The sequence below is a fragment of the Phodopus roborovskii genome, unplaced genomic scaffold (assembly GCF_943737965.1).
Source record: "Phodopus roborovskii unplaced genomic scaffold, PHOROB, whole genome shotgun sequence".
NCBI classification, from domain to species: Eukaryota; Metazoa; Chordata; class Mammalia; order Rodentia; family Cricetidae; genus Phodopus; species Phodopus roborovskii.
Genome location: NW_026126599.1, coordinates 9,598,979 through 9,621,226, shown reverse-complemented (window position 1 = coordinate 9,621,226; position 22,248 = coordinate 9,598,979). Strand labels below are relative to the sequence as shown.

The 22,248-nt window shown below is 45.5% G+C and overlaps 1 protein-coding gene across 2 annotated transcripts; it reads right to left on the bottom strand.

Annotated features, from left to right (window-relative positions):
- Positions 1–852: 852 nt before the first annotated feature.
- Positions 853–5,475, bottom strand: Hmgb1 (high mobility group box 1). Of its 2 annotated transcripts, none has more exons than XM_051205139.1 (5): positions 5,307–5,475; positions 3,194–3,357; positions 2,924–3,069; positions 2,395–2,569; positions 853–1,577 (listed from the first exon to the last, which is right to left on the bottom strand). In XM_051205139.1, the coding sequence occupies exons 2-5, from the start codon at positions 3,341–3,343 to the stop codon at positions 1,401–1,403; spliced, it is 648 nt and encodes a 215-aa protein (XP_051061096.1). In that variant the 5' UTR covers positions 3,344–3,357; positions 5,307–5,475; the 3' UTR covers positions 853–1,400. The 2 variants fall into 2 exon arrangements, with proteins under 2 accessions (XP_051061096.1, XP_051061097.1); XM_051205140.1 differs by lacking the exon at positions 5,307–5,475 and adding an exon at positions 3,863–4,007.
- Positions 5,476–22,248: the final 16,773 nt, after the last annotated feature.

The window sequence follows — 22,248 nt, the reverse complement described above, 5'->3', positions numbered from 1 at the left end:
ATTACAAGAACGCTATTTTTTAAAACACTGGCACTTTAAGAGAATGGTAATCTCAAAAAACCACAGAATTGCCAAATTGTTCCCTAAACTGCTAAGCAGATTAAACATGACTAATGAATGAGTTTGGATTTTATAAAGAAAAACTAAATGTATCAGACAACTGGTACTAACATGAAAAAATTTATCATCTTTCCTTGTATCTGATTTATAAAGGGATAAGTCACAATATAGGAAAATATACCCTTACTTTAATTTTAAATGTGGCATAATTTTAAGAAAAGTTGGCTCAACTAATTAAAAATACTTTTTAAACAGTCAAGTTTCCTGAGCAATCCTGTATTTAGATAGATGGTCAAAGGCATTATAGCCAGTGTTCTCATCATAGCTTCCACTAGGACCAATGTCAGCAAAGTTTAATATGGCAGTCTTGTATTTTAAGCTCACGCTTTTGGGGATACATTCTCAGGTCTTTAATAGGGAACTGCAGAATGTAACTGCCATTACACAGTAATGGACGTTAAGAAATGAGTCCTCACGTAAGGATTAGAACACAATTTTCTACTAGTCCTTCAAGGACAGATTTTCAGATTGTTCAATTCTAGTAATTCCATGGTGTGATAGAATTGTTCACTCTCCACTTTGCACATGGGTTATGTACTATCTCTTATCCAACTGATCACGGATTTTGCAATTTCAACTATGGATGAAAATGTTACCCATCACAATATGCAGGGTGTGTAGATAACCCCCCCCAGCTAACTATATTGAAAAGCACTGCAATAATTCATGTGACCCAAAATAGGCTAAAGAAAACACTAGCTTCCCCTTGAGAAGAAAAATTTCAGACCTATGAAAAGGACAACAATACTAATAAAAAAAATTGTATTTACTTAGAAGCATTCAGAATGTCAACAAAACAGCTGCAATTTTTTTGCAATTACAGAGTGGTATTCAGTTAACAGAACAATTATCTTCGTACAAGCTGCATCAGAGACAACTGAAGATGGAAAAAAAAAAACCCAAAACAAAAAAAAAGAGAAAAAAAAAACAAAAAAAAAGAAAACCAAAAAAAAAACTACCGTCCCCATATATAACTAATTTGTGCTGTGCACCAAGAACCTGCTTTAAATTTCCATGCCAATTTACAACCCCCAGACTGTACCAGGCAAGGTTAGTGGCTATTGAAAATACCACCAGGACAGGGCTATCTAAAGACACATTCGGTAGTGTGTTAACTATACAAAAAAAGACACTGTACAGTTTAAAAACAAATCTTACACAGCCTTACATTTCAATTTTTTTTTCTTTAAAAGGAGTGAGTTGTGTACAGGGGGGTTAAATGCTTTATAGACAAAAAAAAACAAAAACAAAAACAAAAACAAAACTGCGCTAGAACCAACTTATTCATCATCATCATCTTCTTCTTCATCTTCGTCTTCCTCTTCTTCCTCCTCTTCCTCATCCTCTTCATCCTCCTCCTCATCTTCCTCTTCCTTCTTTTTCTTGCTCTTTTCTGCCTTGACCACCCCCTTTTTCACTGCATCGGGTTTCCCTTTAGCTCTGTACGCAGCAATATCCTTAACCAAACAAAGGGAGGAAAAACAAGACAAAAACAAAGTAAAATTGAAACAAAACTTCAGTCTTCATAATTTAGCCCACTGTACCTTCCCAATTAGAGCATGGGGAAAAGCACATAAAATGAACAAGATGAGATGGCAGTCTTAATATTTGTATTGTTATGCCTCACTGAGGTACAATTATGCACCACATCTTAATTCTGGTTTATGAGAACTAGAAGGCAGAGACTGATCAAAGGGTAACACTGCCACCTTCTGAACACAAAACAGCATTCTACAGGTTCATAGCCAGACCCTAATTCATAGTAGAAAATATGTGAGAGATATGGACAGAAGACAAGTATACAGTTGTACTAACATGAAGAAATAAGATTTCAGAACAAATGAACTTAAAATTTTAAAGTATTTAAGCATTTCAATATATAGGAATCACAACTTTCCTTCGTGCTATTTATAGTTTGATACCTTGCCAAGCTTGAAATTTAGCTCTTTTTAAACCAAAGTGAACGTTTCAGCCAGTACTTGTGTATAGACAGCTTTGCTCAATCTATTTTTGTATTGTATGCATAGCCATTTAAAAATAATTCTCACCAAAACTACCAAATAACCCCCCCAAAGTTGGAGATATTAAGAAATGAAATTAAAACTTATGGCCTCAGCTCAAGTCAGAGTATATGCAACTTTAACAATGTATCAGTCCTTACTATTTGAAAAATGGGATATGTAAGCAACATATAAGACAAGTTATCAAGTATAATCACCTAACATGTGGTATCCCCTTTCATCCTCTGGGAAGCCACCCCATCATGTTCCTTACCTTTTCATACTTCTCCTTCAGCTTGGCAGCCTTCTTTTCATAGGGCTGCTTGTCATCTGCAGCAGTGTTGTTCCACATCTCTCCCAGTTTCTTTGCAACATCACCAATGGATAAGCCTGGGTGTTCTCCTTTGATTTTTGGGCGATACTCAGAACAGAACAAGAAGAAGGCCGAACTAAAACCAGAATTTAATTTTAGGATTTTAACAAAACCAAACGCTATCAAAATTTTACTGTTTAACAATGTAATTACCTATTAATCTCACATGCTGATGTATGTTATTTTGAACAATCTCTAAAGATACAAAGGTCCAAAAATGGGAATGATATACTGTATAAAGGAAACAAGTACCTTTATTCAAACACCCTGGCTAATAGTTCTATCCAATATAAGTTTCTATTTGACACCTTAGATACCTGATACCTGTGTTGAGCCACTCTCAGCCAAGGAACCAAAAACTGGACAGTCAAGGTGGCTCAAATCAATCTGTATCTATCATGAACCACCTCAAAATAAAAGCTGTACTTACGGAGGCCTCTTGGGTGCATTGGGGTCCTTGAACTTTTTTTTGGTCTCCCCTTTGGGGGGGATGTAGGTTTTCATTTCTCTTTCATAACGAGCCTTGTCCGCCTTTGCCATGTCTTCAAATTTCCCCTTTTCTTTAGCAGACATGGTCTATAGAAAAGTTAATTGTAAACTTGACGTAGTAGTTAATAGCCACAAGATATAAGAACAGTCACCCAGGCCCCTCCATCCTAATTTAGAACTGGCTGGCTATCAGTATCTAAGTCCTTCTTACCTTCCACCTTTCTGAGCATTTCTTGGAGAACTCTGAGAAGTTGACAGAAGCATCCGGATGCTTCTTCTTGTGTTCCTCCCGGCAAGTTTGCACAAAGAATGCATATGAGGACATTTTGCCTCTCGGCTTTTTAGGATCTCCTTTGCCCATGTTCAGTTGATTTTCTAAAAGAAAACATTTGATGTTAGTGATGAGGTTATATGAAATCCACAAGCTTCCAACTGCTCAGGGTGGTAAGGCAAACCAAAGTTTTCGTTATCTAACCCAGTAGTGACGACAATCTCCCATAAAAAACAGATAGATCACGGCCAATGTTAACTGATTCCTAGAAGTGGCTAAGCCACAGAGAGGATAGGACAGGAGGGAAAAAAGAAGGTCCCCAAGTGTGGTTACAAAGTGTAGGCAAACACACTTAATTAAGCATTAGCTATCTGTCCTGAATGATTGCCCAAACGGCCATAGAAAGAACATCTTAAAATCCAAAAGTAAAAAAAAAAAATTAACCATCAAAATACACGTTAAAAAAAAGCCCACCCTGTGCATGTGACTTTTGCAGTGTACAAGGAATGATCCTGAGGATCTTAGACAATTACAGGCCTAGAAAAACGAAAGGGGGAGAAAAAAAAATCCAACAAAACAATAAGTGGGCCTCGTGCAGCTCAAGTTTACCCAGCTTTAAGAACACCGTGTGTTCGCTTCAAACTTTGCTCGGGAGGGCGGAGACGGCGCTGGGACAGGGCCGGGAGAGGCCGCCGTTTCCTATCGCTTTGGCCCCGAGATGCGTTTCTGCTCTGACTAAACACGTCCGGTCTGAAGTTTCTCCGAGTAAACAAGGATGAGGGACAAAAGCCACTCCTGCCGCCGCCACCCCCTCCCCCGCTGCTACGGGGGTGTCTGCTTTTTCTTCTTCTACAAACCGGGCCCGTGCAAAAGTTGGGGTGCCCTGGTGCGCGCGGGCGGGCAGGACTCCCCGCCCTCCGAACTTGGCCCGAGGCTGAGGGGGGCCGCGGCACCGGGCGGGCCCGAGGCCGCCACGTGCGCCCGGAAGGCCGCAGGCTCGCGCCACCGCCGCCCCCATTTTGTCGGCCGCGGCGCAGGGAGAAGCCCCGCTCGAAATGGGGGCTGGCTCCGCCCGCGGCCGCCAGGGCCGGCGCACGGAATGGCCGCTGCGCGTCTTCCCCGCCTGCGCCGCCGCCGCCGCGAGGGCGAGCGCGAATATGGCTCCTTCCCTTTGTGTGCGCGCGTGTGTGTGTGAGTGAGTGTGTGAGGAGGCTGAGGCGCGCGGCGGGCGGGCGGGGCGCTGGCGCACTCGCCATGGCGGCGGGGGAGGGGCGGGGGCGCGCGGCTCCCCTCCCCCCCGCGGCCCCCGCGCCGTCTCCCTCCGCGCGCCCCGCCGCCCCCGCACGGAGAACGCGGGGCCGAGGAGAGAGAGAGAGGGGAGAGAGAGGAGAGTGGGGGGAAAAAAAAAAGTTGCCTCAGAACTGCTGCGCCCAGCTTCCCCCGCCCGCACGGCCGCCTTGTTTTCTCTCCAGCCAGCAGCGCCGGGCCGAGTCAGCCATGTTCCAGCGAGCGCAGCGGCGCCGCTCCCCCCTGCCGCCCGCTCGCCCGCCGCCGCGCCCGGCCCGAGCCGCCCCGCACGGCCGCCCCCGGCCCACCCGCGCCGCCTTCGCCCGCAGCGGCGCCCCGCCCGCCGCCCCGCGCTCCCCGCCGCGGCCGCCCATGCAGCCGGGAAGCGCCGCCGCTGCCCGCTCCGCGCACGCCGCCCGCCCGAAACGCTCGACCCCGGGGGCCACTAACACGTTAAAAAAATTTTTTTTAAATTCTCTGAGACAAAAAAATTAAAAAAAAAAATTTTTTTTGCGCCAGTGAAGCACGGACGCCGCCGCGGCTGTGAAGTGGCGGCCGCCTGAGGCCCGCGGCTCGGCTCGGCGCGGGGCAGCGTTCGCGGCGCCCGGCGGAGCCTCGCTCCGTGCGCAGTTCCCCCCACGGTCCCCCCTCATTTGCCTTTGTGTGGAGCCTGACCCGCCGGCTCCGGGCCGCGGGGATCCGGCCGCCGCGCGGGCTACGAGGCTGCCCGAGGCGTTCTCCCCGCCGCTCGCCGTCCCGCACTCACCGTCCGCGAGGCACAGAGTCGCCCAGTGCCCGTCCGGCTCGCGCTTGCCCCGGCGCTGTCTCTATGGAGCTCAATGTACTGCAATGGCTGTGAGAGCGGGAGCCAGACGCAGCCTCCTCACTCTCTCCGCTCTGTAACATTACTCTCCAGCCAGCGCGCCTCCTATTGGCTACCGCCAACTCACGGGGCTCGCTCATTGGTCCGTTCCCTCCCATTGTCCTGACCAGAGCCCGCGCGCCATTGGCCGTCCGCGAGGACACGTCACCGAGGATTGAAACAGCGCGCAAATCTGAATGTGTGTGTGTGTGCCGGGCCGAGAGGCTGAGGCGGGAGAGGCAGAGGCAGCGGCAGCAGCTGCTACGGGAAAGCGGAGCTCTATGGTGTCTGTGTGCCTGCGTCTGCCCCGAGCCGGCCCCACGCCCGAGCCGCGGCGCGCGCGCCCGGGGCCTGGCTCGGCCGCAGCCACCGCCGCGTCCTCGGGCCCGGGCGGCTCCCGCAGGCCCGCCCCCCCTCCCGCTCCACGCTCCCGCCCCGAGCCGTTGAGACGCGCGGCCCGTGCTTGCGGAAGCCTCCCCGAGTGGGACGACGGCTCGGGGCCCTGCGGCCCGAACACGGCCGGGACTCTGCGGGCCTGGGGACGGCCGTGCCGCTGCAGCCCACCACGGGACACCCCGTCCCCCGGCCGCACGGAGAGTGCCCACCCTGCCCAGAGGCCTAGTCTGCACCAACAAGCAGGCGGCCAGTGGCACCCTGTTTCTGGGTTTGCTCGAGTTTCCCACTACTTCTCGAACTTTCTTTTTCTTTCTTTTTTTCTTTTTTGGTAAAACACAAAGCACTGTTTTGAACTTCCCGGACAGCAAAGCTTTATTCCAGGGAATTAATGCAGAACCACTGAGTTTTGATACTGGCTGCTCTCAGGACGATAGGGAGGGCACAGCTAGAATTAGCAAGTTCATTAAAGACCTCATCTCCCCACCCCCATCCACACAGTGGCTGTTTTCTGTAACTTGGTGTGGATTACTGTTCGAATCAAACGAATCTTTGTGATTGCTATCTTCTCTTCGATCACACCACTTAGTGCATACATGTACCTGCTCTAGGATTACTAGACGTTTGGGGCTACTGTTACCTCAAGGATTAGATGCAGTAGGAGACTGCTTGGGCCCAAACCCACAGGCTCTGCTTTCTCCCACTCACCAAGCTGGCTGGTAGTCATCTGCAGAGAAAATAGGGGGCTCCCAAAGGCCACAAGCTTACATTAATCCTTGGTGAATCTACTATCTCGTCCTTTCAAGGGGTCAGACCACACCTCTCTTCAGTTACCACAGACATCTCCCCTTTTTTTCACTCTCTGACATCTTATACACTTCTCTACCCAACGAAGAATTCCTCCAAAATGCAATCGATCCAAGTCAAAACAGACTGCATTGGGTTAAATTTCCATACCACTTCCAAGGCTCTATTATCTAATGGGTTTGCTCGAATTTATTATGCTTATTGAGAATAGGTTTAGATAACCTTTTTTTCTGACAATTGATTTAATGTCCATTGTCTTTTCAAAAAATAGACTCTTGGTCTCAGGGAATATCATTGGTGTGAATGAACTGTCAAATACTTCTAGTCCCAGAATTCAGGATGAAGAGGCAGGAGTGAGTTCCAGACCAGCCTGGTCTACACACAGTGAGTTCCAGGCCTGTCCACAGTTACATAGTTAAACCCTATCTCAAAAACAAAAACAAAACAAACAAACAAAAACCACTGTATTATTAAAGACTATATGAACAGGCATTGTGAACTATCAGTATTAAAATATATGTTAACTTTTAAATTGTTATTCTCACATATATTTAATACCCTTCCTGGTACAAACCAAATTCTGTACTTTGGATACATCTATATAATTTCAGTCCTGTTGTATCATCTAGTTCTTTGTAAATATTCAATGGAGGGGAGATGTCTCCCAGTTCAAAGCACTGGCTGCTCTCTCAGAACACCTGGGTTCAGTTCCCAGCACCCACATGGCAGCTCACATATGTATACACATGCACACATGATATGTATATATGTAAATATATAATTAAAATATTTTCATAGCATCCCCAATACTGAAGTGTGGCTTCCATTTAAACATGGCACTGTCAATAATGTTTCCCAGCATTGGTCCTGGTCCAGCTACCGAACTACTACTTAGCTAGACTAGGCTTACACTTGGGAAAGTAAATTAATGCAACAAGAAAGAAAAGAGCCCACATGAGGTTTCAGTCTGGGAAGGGTGAAAAGGAATGGGTACTGAGTTAAACAGCCACAGGTTCAAATCTACCATCCCTGTGCATCAGGTTTCTCATCCTTAAAACATATGGCCAAGGCTTACTGTGAGAATTTTCATTTTATTCTTTGCAAACAGGGTTTTGCTGTGTAGCCTGAATTGGCTTCTGATTGATTTGTTGTTCTTTCACAGTTTAGTAAGATTTTTTTTTTTCATTTTACTTAATAAAATGTGTATGTGTGGTTCTATGGCCTTGTACCTCCATCCTTAGGATGACACACCTACCCCTCCGCTTTGAGATCTGAGACAGGGTTTTTTTTTTTCTGTTGTCCTCTAACTCATGAGCCTCCTGAATCCTAGGATTCCAAGCATTTGCCACCATAGTTGGTGCCAAATCTGACTTGAACCTTCTTTTCTTTCCTTTTTATTTGACTGGGGGTGTTCTCTGTGTAATAGTCATGACTAACTTGTAACTTGTAGACCAGGCTGGCCTCCATCTCATAGAGATCCACCTGCCTCTACCTCCCAAGGGCTGGGTTTAAAGGTTTGCCACCACCACCACCAACAGGCCAGACCTGAACTCTTCAAAGTTTAAAATTACCTCATGCAGACTCTTTCCATCCCATAATTTAGAAAGTCTCAAGTATAACTAATCTTGAGTTTTTCTTCAAATTTTAATTTTATGTGAAAACAAATGGTTACAAATCTAGTTAAGCTTTTTATTTGTCTTGTTTCTCTTCACCTCACCTGGGGGCTGCACTGTTTTAAGATTCCCACTCTGGGGAGGACTTACAGAGTTCTACTATCAGGGAATTTGACTTCTGTATTTGAGATGAGATTTAGGTAAGTGACAGTTTCCCAAGGCCCTGATTTCGATCCCTACCACATGCTCAAAATACACGCGCGCGCGCGCGCACACACACACACACACAAGTTATTATACATACATACATACATACATACTGGTTTTTCAAGGCAGGGCTTCTCTGTGTAACAGTCCTGACTGTCCTGGAACTCACTCTATAGACCAGGCTGGCCTCGAACTCACAAGGATCTGCTTGCCTCTTGCCTCCCAAATGCTGGGATTAAAGGCTTACATCACTACAGCCCAGCAGTTTGTACTTTTTTAAAGTATCTATTTTTGAGCCAGGTGGTGGTGCCAACACCTTTAGTCCTGACACTCCGGAAGCAGAGGCAGGTGGATCTTTGTGAGTTCAAGACCAGCCTAGTCTACAAAGCTAGTTTCAGGACAGCCAGAGATGTAACACAGAGAAACCCTGTCTTGAAAATAACAAAACAAAACAAAACCAAAAACAAGCAAAAACCCAAAACAGCACAGTCTACACTAGAATTTTTAGCCCCACCTCGAAAGCTTGATGCCCACCCTTTCTTTCCATGTGACACATGAGCCACAAATGAATAGATCGTTTCACTTAGCTCTTTGACAGTTTACAACTACAAATTACAATATTATCTAACTGGAAAAGTCTGAATACCTCCCTTAGCCAAAAGAGTTGTGGACCTTCCTATTGTTTATTTGAGGCCAGTTCTCAAATGTGAGGTTCAAACTGACCTAAAGCTGTCCATCCTCCTGCCTCCATCTGGATAGGATTACAGGTATCCTTCAGGAATCTGCATTTTGTTCACTTTGACATTCCTAGGACAGATGAACTGCCTTTCCTCCTTTACAACCCCATAATATTCTGTTCATGAATTACTGAACTCACGGTTGTGATGGCAGTTACTGCTGCTCTGCCTGTCCCACTCCTACTGTACCTCTCTCTTCCAGGCTGGGACTCACCTTCAGTTAGATCCCAGGCACCCAGCATGGTACCTGACAAGCAGCAGGTGCTCAGATTCAGTGTGTTGAGCAAATGGATTAGTAATGGAATGAGTATTTATGGTGCGTTATTCCCATATTTGGGTCTAAGTTTTATGCCTTTTTAAATCAGAGGGCAGGAGAATAGAATAAGCAACATGTTGTTATACTCAGACAGAGCATAGATACTAAATAGACCCTATTCATGAAATATTAAAATAAGGTCTGGATATGGTCAGCCTGGTACACAGAGCAAGTTTCAGGACAGCCAAGCATGCACAGAGAAACCCTATCTCTAAACACAAAACAAATAAACAAACAAACAGCATTTGCTTGTTTGTGGAGATTTGTTTAGGAGGGGTCATGTTTTGTGTTTGCATACTGGCCTTGAACTCCTGATCCTTCTGCCTCCATCCCCCAAATGCTAGGATTGTAAGTGCCGCATACCTTGCCTGGCCAAATGAAGAGTTTTCGCTTGTTTGTTTTTTGAGACAGGATTTTTCTCTGTGTAACAATCCTGGCTGTCCTAGAACTTGCTTTTGTAGGCCAGGCTGGCCTCAAATTCAGAGATCTGCCTCTGTCTCCTGAGTGCTAGGATTAAAGGCATGTACCAGCACTGCTGGGCCAAGTGAATATTTTTATACTCTCTCTTTTTTAAAAATTAAACATTTTTTATGCATGTGAGTGTTTTCCCAGAATGTATGTCTGTGTACTATATGAGTGCCTGATATTCGATGGATGCCATGGGACTGGAGTTACAGATGGTTGTATACTGCCATGTGGGATTAGGGAATTGAACTCAGGTTCTCTGGGAGAGCAGCCAGTGCTTTTAACCCCTGAGCCATCTCTCCAGCTTCAGTGGTCCTCTGCAAGATCAATGAGTATACTCTTGACCGTTAAGCCATCTCTGTTTGTTTTGTTTTGTTTTTTTGAGACAGGGTTTCTCAGTATTGCTTTGGAGCCTGTCCTGGAACTTGCTCTGTAAACCAGGCTGGCCTCAAACTCACAGAGATCTGCCTGCCTCTGCCTCCCGAGTGCTGGGATTAAAGGCCCAGCCCGGCAAAATAAAAAAAAAAAATTTTAAAAAAGGGTTTTATTACATTTATTTATTTGTATGTGTATGTGTATACAAACGTGAAGGTCAAGGAACTTTTGTGAGCTAGTTCCCTTTCTTCATGTGGGTCCCAGGGATCAAGCTCCTGTCATCAGGCTTGGCACCAAGCACCTTTACCCACAAGACATCTCGCTGGCCCCAGGGGTCATGAAGGTTGGGGGAGGGACCTCAGCCAACATTCTTTAAAAATAACAATCTAGGCCCAGGGAAGGGTTTGTGAGAAGACTCAATGGGTAAGCCTGACTCTGAGTTCAGTCCCCAGAACCCACAGTGGAAGAGAGCATGGACTCCTAGAAGTTGTCCTCTGGCTTGCCCATATGTGTGCACTGTTACTGTTGTACCAGTACAGCTGTGCATGCACTCACTTGAGCACACACCACAAAATTAAAGTTTGATTTTCTTTTAATAAAATTTTAATAGCAATACATTCAAGAAGACTCTGTCTAGGGTTTGACCTGAGAAATCACATGAATGTATCAGCCGAGCTTCAAGTGCCCATTACAGTTTGATTGTGCAAGGTCTGCACAGGCTTCTGTTCTCTGTGTTGTTCACTAGCTTGGGCGCCACACTGGGAGAATGGAAGCTTTTAGAGGTGGGGCCTAGATGGTGGAAACAGGTTTCTGGGTGCCAGCCGTTGAAGGTCTGGCCTATTTCTTGTCCCTACCATGCTCTCTGCTGCTTGTTCTCAGGATGGGAACAACTTCTGCCTCAGTTTCTCCAGCTAGGAATCCAGGGGCTCTTCGAGACCTCCCTATCTATTATGGGCACGAGCCTGAACTGCAAGTCATAAACCCTTCTTCCCTCGTTCCTACCAGGTATTTTAGTCATAACATCACCAACCTAATGCAGTACATTTGTGAGAATAAACATGCGCTTGCACACAAAGGTGGCCACAATAAAAAAGGGGGGGGGCACCAGTGAGTGAGGGTGAATGTGTGGAGGGACTAGAATCCATATAGACTGCTGATGGGAAGAGAAAGTGATGGGGGGAGGGGGACTTTTGGGGAAAAGCCAAAGCTGTTACTCATGAGGCTGGACACAGGGAGAGCAGGACCTGGCAACTCCTCTCCCAGGCCTATATCTAGGAAAAATAAACATGTCCACACAAAAAGTTGCATAATACCGGGTGATGGTGGTGCTCACCTTTAATCCCAGCACTCAAGAGGCAGAGGCAGATGAATCTCTGTGAGTTCGAGGCCAGCCTAGTCTACAGAGAGAGTTCTGGGACAGGCTCTAAAGCTACACAGAGAAACCCTGTCTCAAAAACCAAAAACAAGAACAGACAAACAAACAAAAAAAGTGCACCTCTACATTTACTGCTGTGTTTTTTGTATCATATCCCAAAGTGAACACAATTGCTGGTCCATCAACTGATGAGCTGATAAATAAAATGTGATATATCCATACAATTGGATCTTTTTTCAGTAGATTTTATCTGTGTGCCCCCTTCCTCATTATTTATTTGTTTTGGGTTTTTTGAGATGGGGTTTCTCTGTGTAACAGCCCTTGCTGTCCTGGAACTTGTTCTGTAGACCAGGCTGGTCTTGAACTCACAGAGATCCGCCTGCCTCTGCCTCCCAAGTGCTGGGATTAAAGGCGTGCACCACCAACACCCTGCTTCTCATTTTTTAATTTTTATGTGTCTATGTATTTTACCGGCACATATACCTGTGCACCACATTTGTACCTGGTGCCCTCAGAGGCTAGAGGAGGGCGTCAGATCCCCTGGAACTAGAATTACAGATGGTTATGAGCCGTTATTGGACGCCAGGTCCTCTCAAGTGACAAGAACTGCTCCTAACCACTCCAGCCTGTTTTGTTTTGTTTTTAATTTTTGAGACAGGATCTTCAGAGAGGCCTAGTTGGCCTGTAGCCAGGCTTCTTCAAACTAATAGAGATCCACTTGCCTCTGCCTGCAGAATCCTGAGATTAGAGATGTGAGCTACCATGCCTTTGTTGTTTCTGTTTTCCTCTGGGGAATGAACCTGGGGCCTCCACTCAGGAGGCACAGATCTATCCCTGAGCTAGAATTCCATTCTTTACTTTCTTAAAAATGTTGAGGCAAATAGGTGTAGTGGCACACAACTTTAACACCAGCACTCAGGAAGCAGAGACAGGAGGAGCTCTGTAAATTCAAGGCCAGCCTGGCCTACAGACTGAGTTCCAGAACAGCCAGGGTTACCTAGGGACCCTATCTTAGCTGCCCCTCCTCTCCCTGTAAAAATTAGGTTTTTTTTTTTGTGTGTGTGTTTTGTTTTTTTTTTTGAGACAAGGTCTCACTCACAAAGCTACTGAGGGCTTGAATTTGTGCACCTCCCATTCAAACTCACCCTTCCAAGTAGCTGGGATTATAGGCCTCCACCATCAGGCTTGCCACAGTTGAGTATTACCTGGAAGTTAAGGGGAATGAGGGCTGGGGAGAAGGCTCAGTGGGTAACGTCTTGGCCTGGAACCATGCAGGTCAGAGTTCATCCATGTAAAAAGCTGTACCTGGCAGAATGTGTTCATAATTCCAGTGCTGGAGAACTGAGACAGGAGGATCACTGGGGTTTGCCAGAGGGCCAGCTAGGCAAGCCTGATCAGCAAGCCCCAGGCTAGTGAGAGACCCTGTCTCAAAAAGAAAATGAAAGGATACTTCTGGGGAAGGGGGGAGGGGAAGTTGGAAGGGTAGTGGGAACAAAACCTATACCTCAATTAAAAAAGAAAAAAACCAGCACTTCACTTCTAATGAACACCCAAGGCTGGCCTCTGGACTCCAAGTGTACATGAATGTACATGCATACATGCACGCACACACGTACATACATAGATACATTCACACACGCACAGAGGAGTGAAGTCTAATACAATGTGTAAGGATAAGATGTCCCATTGTATGAAAGAAGGCAGACACACATGACTGTGAGATAACCAGGGGAGGCAGAGCAGCGGCGGCCACGGTTTTCAGGGGAGGCGAGTGCCTGCTACTGTCTGAGGCTCTCTTCACGGCGGCGACCTCTGAAAGAGTTCTAAGATTAGATTGTAGTAATGGCTGCAGAGACCATGACTCTGCCCCAGACCACAGAGTTGTACTCTCTAAGTGGGTAAACTGTATGGCATGTGAATTACATCTCGAGGAAGCTATTTCTTAAAAAGGCTCACAAAGGGTCCGGTTTAAGCAAGCAGTCAAAGCCAGGGACAGGCAAGGTCCCAATGCCTGTTGTCTCCCAAAGCCCTCCTGCTGGCCTGGTATTTGACACTGTGTGAAAAACCATGGCCCTCATCTTGATCAGGTGCAAATCTCATCTACTGCTGGAGTTTGGAGCTCTATTTCTAATTTATACATTTGCTACAAAATATTAATTTTCAAAGAGCCATTTCTGGAATTTGGTTTTTTGTCTTTGTTGGTTTGTTCTTTTGAAACAGGGTTTCTCTGTGTAGCCCTGGCTGTTCTGGAACTCAACTGACTATGTAGACCAGGCTGGCCTTGAACTCACAGAGATCCATCTGCCTCTGTGTCTGATTGCTGGGGTTAAAGGCATGTGTCACCACTGCCTGGCTCAGAGAGCCCTTTCTAAGGGATACTTTGGGAGATTCTCATGAGAGCCCATGGTTATCCCAAGAAGAAATTTAAGAGACTCAGGATCAGAGAAGATAGTTCAAAATGTTTCCTGGCCTCATCCACCCAACATGCTCCACTTGGTTAGAGGTATTTGTAAAAGTTGGAATTTGGAGCTGGAGGGATGGTGGCTCTGTGGTTAAGAGACATACTGCCCAGGCAGGGGACCTGAGTTTGGTTCTCAATCCCCAATGGTGCCCTCTTCTGACTTTTATTTTTTTTTAAAACATAAACTTTTTCTAAAAAATTATTTAACTTTATTTTATATGTATTGGTTTAAAGGTGTCAGATCCCCTGGAACTGGAGTTACAGATAGTTGTGAGCTGCCATGTGGCTGCTGGGAATTGAACTGGGGTTCTCTGGAAGGGTAGTGCTCTTACTTGCTGAGCCATCTCTCCAGCCCCCTCTTTTGACTTTTGAGGGTACTTGATGCATGTGATGTACATAAACTCACACAGGTACACACTCATACACATAAATCTTTCCAAAAAAAAAAAAAAATCTTCAAAGCTGGAATTTTTTCATAATTCAACAAAAATCTAGATAGTTGCCTTCTTTTGAAAAATCAGAGGTCCTAACCCGTGGCGCACGTTTTTAATCCCAGGACTCAAAAGGCAGAGGCAGGCAGATCTCTGTGAGTTCAAGGCTATATAGAGTTTCAGGACAGCCAGGGCTGCTCAGAGGCCTGTCTCGAAAAACTAAAAATAAAACAACAAATGAGCAAACAAAAACAAAACAAAAAACACAAACAAACCAAGTAACCAAAACAGAAAAATCAGCGGTCCCATAGGTACACCTACATTTTGGTAGGGCACATTTGTTCTTTGCCACTACTCCTAAGGTTCCTTTTTTGTTTGTTTGTTTTTCAAGACAGGGTTTCTCTGTGTAACGTTGGAGCTTGTCTTTGCACTTGCTCTATAGGCCAGGCTGGCCTCAGACTCATAGAGATCCGCCTGCTTCTGGGATTAAAGGCAGGCACCACCACCACCCTTCCCTAAGGTTCCTAAGAGCTCCCCCCGCCCCACTCTTACCCATCATTCCTCCTGCCTGGTCCCTGTAGACACCTGAGTTTGCAGTTTGTACCTTGGGACTTCGTATTGTTTCATACGACCATGAAGAGGGCTCTGAATTGCTCTCTTTTCATTAGTAGCTCTGAGACTCACATCAAGAGCCTTGAGACCTCCCCCACCAAGGTAGACTCTCTGCCCCCATTGGTGATATCGGGGATCCCAGGGCCTTTTACATGCTGGGCAAGGGCTCCGCCCTGTGGAGCAGAATCCTAAGCCTTCCTATGGAAATGTGTTTTGAGACAGGCTCTCAGTCAGTAGCCAGGGCTGCCCTTGAACTTGAAAGCCCCTGTCTCCGTGCCCCGCCCACTTCCAATAGCTGGGATTGCAGGCTTGAGCCATCAGGGTAAATCAGGAAATACTCTTCTTTTTTCCTTCCTTCCTTCCTTCCTTCCTTCCTTCCTTCCTTCCTTCCTTCTTTCTTTCTTTCTTTCTTTCTTTTTTCCCCTTGAATTCCTTTTAAAACAGGTGTTCTGTGACTTGAACACTCAGGAAGCAGAAGCTGGGGGATTTCAACTTTTAAGGTAAGCCTGAGCTACATAAGAAGACTCCCAACTATTAGGGGCACACACCTTTAATCCCAGCATTTGGGAGGCAAAGACAGACAGATGTCTTTGAGGCCACCCTGGTCTATATAATGGGTTCCAGGCCAGTCAGGGCTACACAGAGAGAGGCCGGGTCTCAAAAAAGCAAAACCCTTGGGGGGATGGAATGGGAAGAAGGTGGGCAGAGCAGGAGGAGTGCAGGGAGTGGGAACTGGAACTGGTATAGAAAATGAGAAAAGATGGTTTGAAAATTAAAAAGTTTAAAAAAGCAAAACAAACAACAAAAAGACGAGCCCCCCCCAACTCAAAAACAAGCAAAAACCTAGAACATGTATTGTCATCAAATGGAATTAAAAGGGTCCTCTATGTGGAAAACTCGTGGTGATAAGTGCTTTTTTTAATTAAAAAATATTTTTAAACATTTTTATCCTTCTGCATGTCTGTGTGCATGCATGTTTCCTGGGGGGGGGGGGGCTAGAAGAGGCTAGAAGAGGGTGTTAGATCTCCCGGAGCTGGAGCTGCCTGATGGGGTGCTAGGAACTGAACTCAGGGCCTCTGGAAGAGCAGCTCTCCAGTCCCAGCATATACTCTTAAGTTGAGTATAGTCATGTGGGGGGGGGTTGCATATCTTTAATCTCAGCACCCAAGCAGAGTCAGGTAGATCTCTGTGAGTTCGAGGCCAGCCCGGTTTACAAATCGAATTCCGGGACAGCTAGAGCTGTTACACAGAGAAACCCTGTCTCAGGAGAAAAAAAAAAAAAAAAAAAAAAAAAAAAGATGAGTGTAGTCTGGCTAGTGTATAGTGTGTGCCAGACAAGACTGAAAAATAAGCTTCACATAGCATGCGTCTCCCATGTGGGAAGCACTGTACATAGATGATGTCATTTGATGTAGCTCAATGGTAGAATGCTTCCCTAGCATATGTGAGGCCCTGAATACCTTCCCCAGTCTGAAGGGTCAGGGGAAATGTCATTTAATTTTTATGTATCTGGATATTAACTTTTCTTTACAGGTAATAGTATAAGATAATGTGCAGAGAGATGTATTATGTTGGCTGAGATCACATAGCTGGTAAGAGTGACGTCATCTACCCAGTACTGACTTCAAAGCTGATGTTTTCATGTTTTCTCTGCTAGGCCACATGACTTCATGATTGTTAGCCTTGCTAATAAAATAATGTATTGCATTCTACTCAAACACTCCATGTTATCTCTATAGGATGCATGATGTGAGTCCAACAGACACAGTTTTGGGCGACATGGTTTTTGAATAGGACCCATTTAGTTTGTAAAACACTATTGACTATTAGTTCTGGGATTTTTTTTTTTTTTTTTTTTGGTTTTTCCAGACGGGTTTCTCTGTGTTGCTTTGGAGCCTGTCCTGGAACTAGCTCTGTAGATCAGGCTGGTCTCCAACCCACAGAGATCTGCCTGCCTCTGCCTCCTGAGTGCTGGGACTAAAGGTGTGTGCTACCAACTCCCAGCAAGTTCTATAGCGTTGATGATATATTGTTTTATGTGTTAGACTGCTTTGTCTGCACGTCTGTCTGTGCACCACGTATGTGCCCAGAAGAGGGCATCAGCTCCCCTGGAACTGGAGTTACAGATGGTTGCTGGCTGCAATGTTGGGGCTGAGATCACTCTGCAAGAGCAGCCAGTGCTCTCAAACTCTGAGCCACCTCTCCAACCCCACTGGACTGATTTTATTCCTTAATATTTAAATTTACTTTCTGGTCCATCAAAGGGCTGGGCACTTTGCCAAATGCTGGATTCCAGTAGTGGTAAAGCCTTGCTTCCTTCTCCTGGTACGGTAAACCCTAACTGACAAATGTAGGTGCTGCCGCCTGTGGCATGGGACAATGAGATGACAGGAGACGCTCAACACCCTGGGTCAGGGGCCAAGCACCGCAGCTCACCAGCTGAAGCTGCTGCCAACAGAGTGGGTTGGTCCCAAGGACAGGGAAAACTCTGAAGGTGAGACGGGAATCACTTCAATCTACCAGGAAGTCCGGCCACAACAGGCTTTTCAGGCCTTCAGGAGTGTGAAGAGACCTTATTCATCCCCAGCTGCCAGAAGAACTAGCACAACCAACAGCTATCATCCTGCTCAAGTGGTACAGTCCCCAGCTTGTATTTGAAGAGAGCCAAAGTCACAGGCCAGCAGCACAGGGATCTCTGCTAGTGAGACAATGTCCTCACATCCGAAGTGCCAAGCTTTTAACTTCAAAATGCTTATGGAATGTGCCACTCCAGCACTTATGGAAGCCAATGGAGGTGGAGTTTAAGGTTAGCCTGGGCTACCTACTTAGATGGTCACAAAATGAAACAAAACACACACCCCACACAAACAACCAAAACCCCCGCTGAATACACATACTCCAACCAACCAACCAACCAACCAACCACACAGGCGAAAGGCCTCGGGGTATGGCTCAGTTATAGACCACTGGCCTGGCTTGCATTGGCTCAGCACTACAGAAAGAAAACAACAGCGACAAAAATCAACCACAAACCACTCAGGGCCCAAGGTGGCCCTGGGAGAGGCAGGGAGGAAACGGATTCTGGTTGTTCCTAATGGTGCTAGTGTGAAGGGGAAAAAAATCCACTACAATGCCCCCCTGCCTTTTGAAAAGACTGCTGTAGATCCCATTCTGAGGTTTCCCTTTGACTTCCAAGAACGGAAATGAGGAAGTAAGAAGACAGCATGACTTAGTGCATTCCCACAGGAGTACTCCCCCAAATGGATAGCCACCTATGCAATCGCTGGTGAACACACACTGACAGCCCTGCTCTGGAGACTTTGCATCTAGGAAATATTCAGAGAACAGTCAGTAATTTCGGTCTTGTTTTTTTTTTTTTAAGATGTCATCCTGTTGCTATGCTGCCTGGTATCCAATAAGGAGACTCAAGCGGTCTGCCACCACAGCCTTCTGCTTTCTGGGAGGGTGGTGCTAGCTGCCAGGCCCTGCAGCGGCGATAACTTTCCAGAGCCCATTCTGACCCTGCACCTTTTTAGAGGCTGGGTTTCCGTTGCTTCTACTGCTGTACTCTGTACTTTGGATTTGCCAGCCAAGTGTTTCTGGAGGGTTCTCTGTTCTCTGTCTTCCAGTTCACCTTAGGAATGCCAGGATTACAGACTTTCACCAGCACCATCATGTCAAATTTGCATCATCAGGATTACATGGCTGGTATATATTAAATCTGATGAGCCATCTCTCCTGCTTTCCTTTCTTCTTCTTCTTCTTCTTCTTCTTCTTCTTCTTCTTCTTCCTCTTCCTCTTCCTCTTCCTCTTCTTCTTCTCTCCTGCCCCCTCTCTTCCTCCCTCCGTCCATCCTTCCCTCCCTCCCTCCCTCTCTCCTTCTCTCTCTCTTTCTCTCTCTCTCTAAGACAATTTCTCTGTGTAGCCCTGGCTTTCTTGGAACTCACTGTGTAGACCAGGATGACTTTGAATTTGTAGTCTTCCTATCTCTTTCACCTAAATTCTGGGATTATAGATGTGTGCCACTGGGTAATGTGGTGCCCAGGATGAAGCCCAGTGCCTCCTGCATAGTAAGTGAGCCCCGGCCCCTGAACACCATATTTATAACCTTGATGTATCTTTATGTATATGAGTGTCCTGTCACTAACAAATTGTTATGGACACTAGATTTACTGTCATAAAAAATATACATAATGCAGGGCATTGGTGGCCCACACCTTTAGTCTCAGCACTTGGGAGGCAGAGGCAGGTGGATCTCTTTGAGTTGGAGACCAGCCTGATCTACAATAGTTCCAGGACAGGCTCCAAAGCCACAAAGAAACCCTGTCAAAAAAGCATATAATATCTTGTTACAAGAATAACTATTTTTAGAGGAAATACTGATTTGAAGAAAAGTATGTGTGTTGTGGGAATCAAAAAAAGGCTGAACAACTATAATATGAAGTGTTATAGTATTTATTTTTGGCAAGAGAAAATCTTTATTTTCTCTTTAGAATTCCCAAGTTTTCTGTAATCAATTTATTATTTCTTTTTAGATTTATTTATTATGTATACAGTGTTCTGACTGCATGTATGCCTACAGACCAGAAGAGGGCACCAGCTCTCATTACAGATGGTTGTAAGCCATCATGTGGTTGCTGGAAATTGAACTCAGGACCTCTGGATGAGCAGAAGCCAGTGGTGAGCCATTCTCCAGCCCTACAACCAATTTATATTAACAATAAAAGCCCCTTGCCAGATGTAATGGTGTATACCTATAATTCTGGCACCTAAGGGTGAGGGCAAGGAAGATCAGAGGAGTTCGAGGGTATCCTCTATTAACATACCAAGTTCGAGGCTGGCATAGGCTGTATGTGACCTTGTCTCAAAACAAAGTAAAAAGAAGCTATGTTTAAAGAAAGACAGGTTCAGCTGGGCAGTGGTGGCACATCTTTAGTCCCAACACTTTTTTGTTTTTGTACTAAGACTTGAACCTAGGGCAAGTTCCCTATACTTAATGATACTTCCAGCCCTTTGGCCCTTTTAAATGAAATTTAATTAATTAATTTTATTTTATGTACATTGGTGTGAGGGTATCAGATCCCCTGAACTGGAGTTACAAATAGTTATGAATTGCCATGTGGGTGCTGAGAATTGAACCCAGGTCCTCTGGAAGAGCAGCCAGTGCTCTTAACTGTTGAGCCATCTCTCCAGGCCCACCCCACTCCCCAGCACCCTTTTTTGTTGTTGTTGTTTAAGCTTGACAATTTTGGGGTTGGGGATTTAGCTCAGTGGTAGAGTGTTTGCCTAGCAAGCACAAGGTCCTGGGTTTGTCTTCAGTTCTGAGGTGGGGGAGGGTAATTGACAATGTTATTAGTATTTAAAGGAAAAGCTTTCAGGTCAGGCAAGCTGTGGTCTTAACTGAGTGTCTGCGCCCTCCAGTCTAACTCATGGGATGCTCTGTGGTCAAGAGCAGCTTAGAATCCTGGTCTGTTGCTTCCTAGTCCTGTCGCCCCTGGCAACATGTTGGAAGTCGAGGCTTTTGAGGCTTCATTCTCTAACTCCTGTAACTCCAGCGCTCAGGAGGCTGAGGCAGGAGGATTCCCAGAGTTAGAGGTCAGCCTGGGCTACATACAATGAATTCCAGGATATAAAGTGAGACCTTGCCTACAAATAAATAAATAGATGAGTAATCAAATAAAATAGGAAACAAAAAATAAATAACTTTTTAAAATGTATACAATTTTTCTACTGGACATGACTCTACTGATTTAAGCTTTTCGTTTTATCACAATATTTGCTTTCACATTAACTACAAAAGCTTCCCCAGGTCCTCAGAACTCTCTCTAATACAGTGGACTTCCGCTCCGCTCTGCCACCCCACTCCAGCCTCCACCAGGGTGGACCTTGTACTTTCCTGCCTTTGAGTCCTGGACAAGCTGTTTCTTTGGATTATAATGTCCTTTCCCTGTCGTGGCTGCTAAAGTCCAATCTGCCCTTTGACCCTCCCTGACCTTTATAACTGTCAACTCAGTGAGCTTTCTTTTAGTTTGGAATTTCCTGTCATTTTTGGTTGTGCTTTTCTAAGGGCCCTTGGGGTGTCATAATAATAACTTATCACTGCACACGTTATGACCTATATTAATATCTTACATGATTTGTTCTGCTCTTGTTCATTTCCCTACCACTCTTTTTTGTTTGTTTGTTTGTTTGTTTTGTTTTTTTAGACAAGGTCTCACTGTGAAGCCCTGGAATTTAGTATGTAGACCAGGCTGGCCTGAATTCACAGAGAGATCTACCTGCCTCTGTCTTCTGTGTGCTGAGATTAAAGGCACATATATGCCACAAGCCAAGCCTATCATTCTTTGCTCTACTATAGCTGCTAATTAATATAAAGGCGGTTTTTAAATTTCTTGTGTCACACCTATTGCATTGTTTAATATTATTATTATTTTTTTTTTTTGAGACAGGGGTTCTCTGTGTAACAGCCCTGGCTATCCTGGAACTCACTCTGTAGACCAGGCTGGCCTTGAATTCAGAGAGCCTCTTGCCTCTGCCTCCTGAGTGCTGGGATTAAAGGCATCACCACCGCCCGCTGTTTGACATTCAATTTTAAAATGTATGTCTAAGAGCAGGAGAGATGGCTCACAGGTAATACCACCCAATAATCTTTAAAGGATCTTGGTTTCATCACAGCACCCAATAATCTTTAAAGGATCTTGGTTTCATCACAGCACCCATGTGATGGCCCACAACCACCTGTAGCTCCAGTTCCAATGTATCTGAAACCCTCTTCTGGCCTCCTTGGGCACCTGAACACATGTGGTGCACATACAGACAACCTGACACACACATACATACATGTATGAACAAAATTTAAAATTAGGTCTATAAAAGTCAAAAGACATGGATCGAGTCAACCTAAACAACAACCAAAATGAAAACCAACAAACAAGTGAAAATAACTAACTAGCTATGTCTAGAATTCCCTGTTCTTCGTGGACTATCTACGCTTTCCCACACTGGCCTTAGAGGCATGAAGCAAAACAATGTCATTTTTGCAAGCCAAAATTGG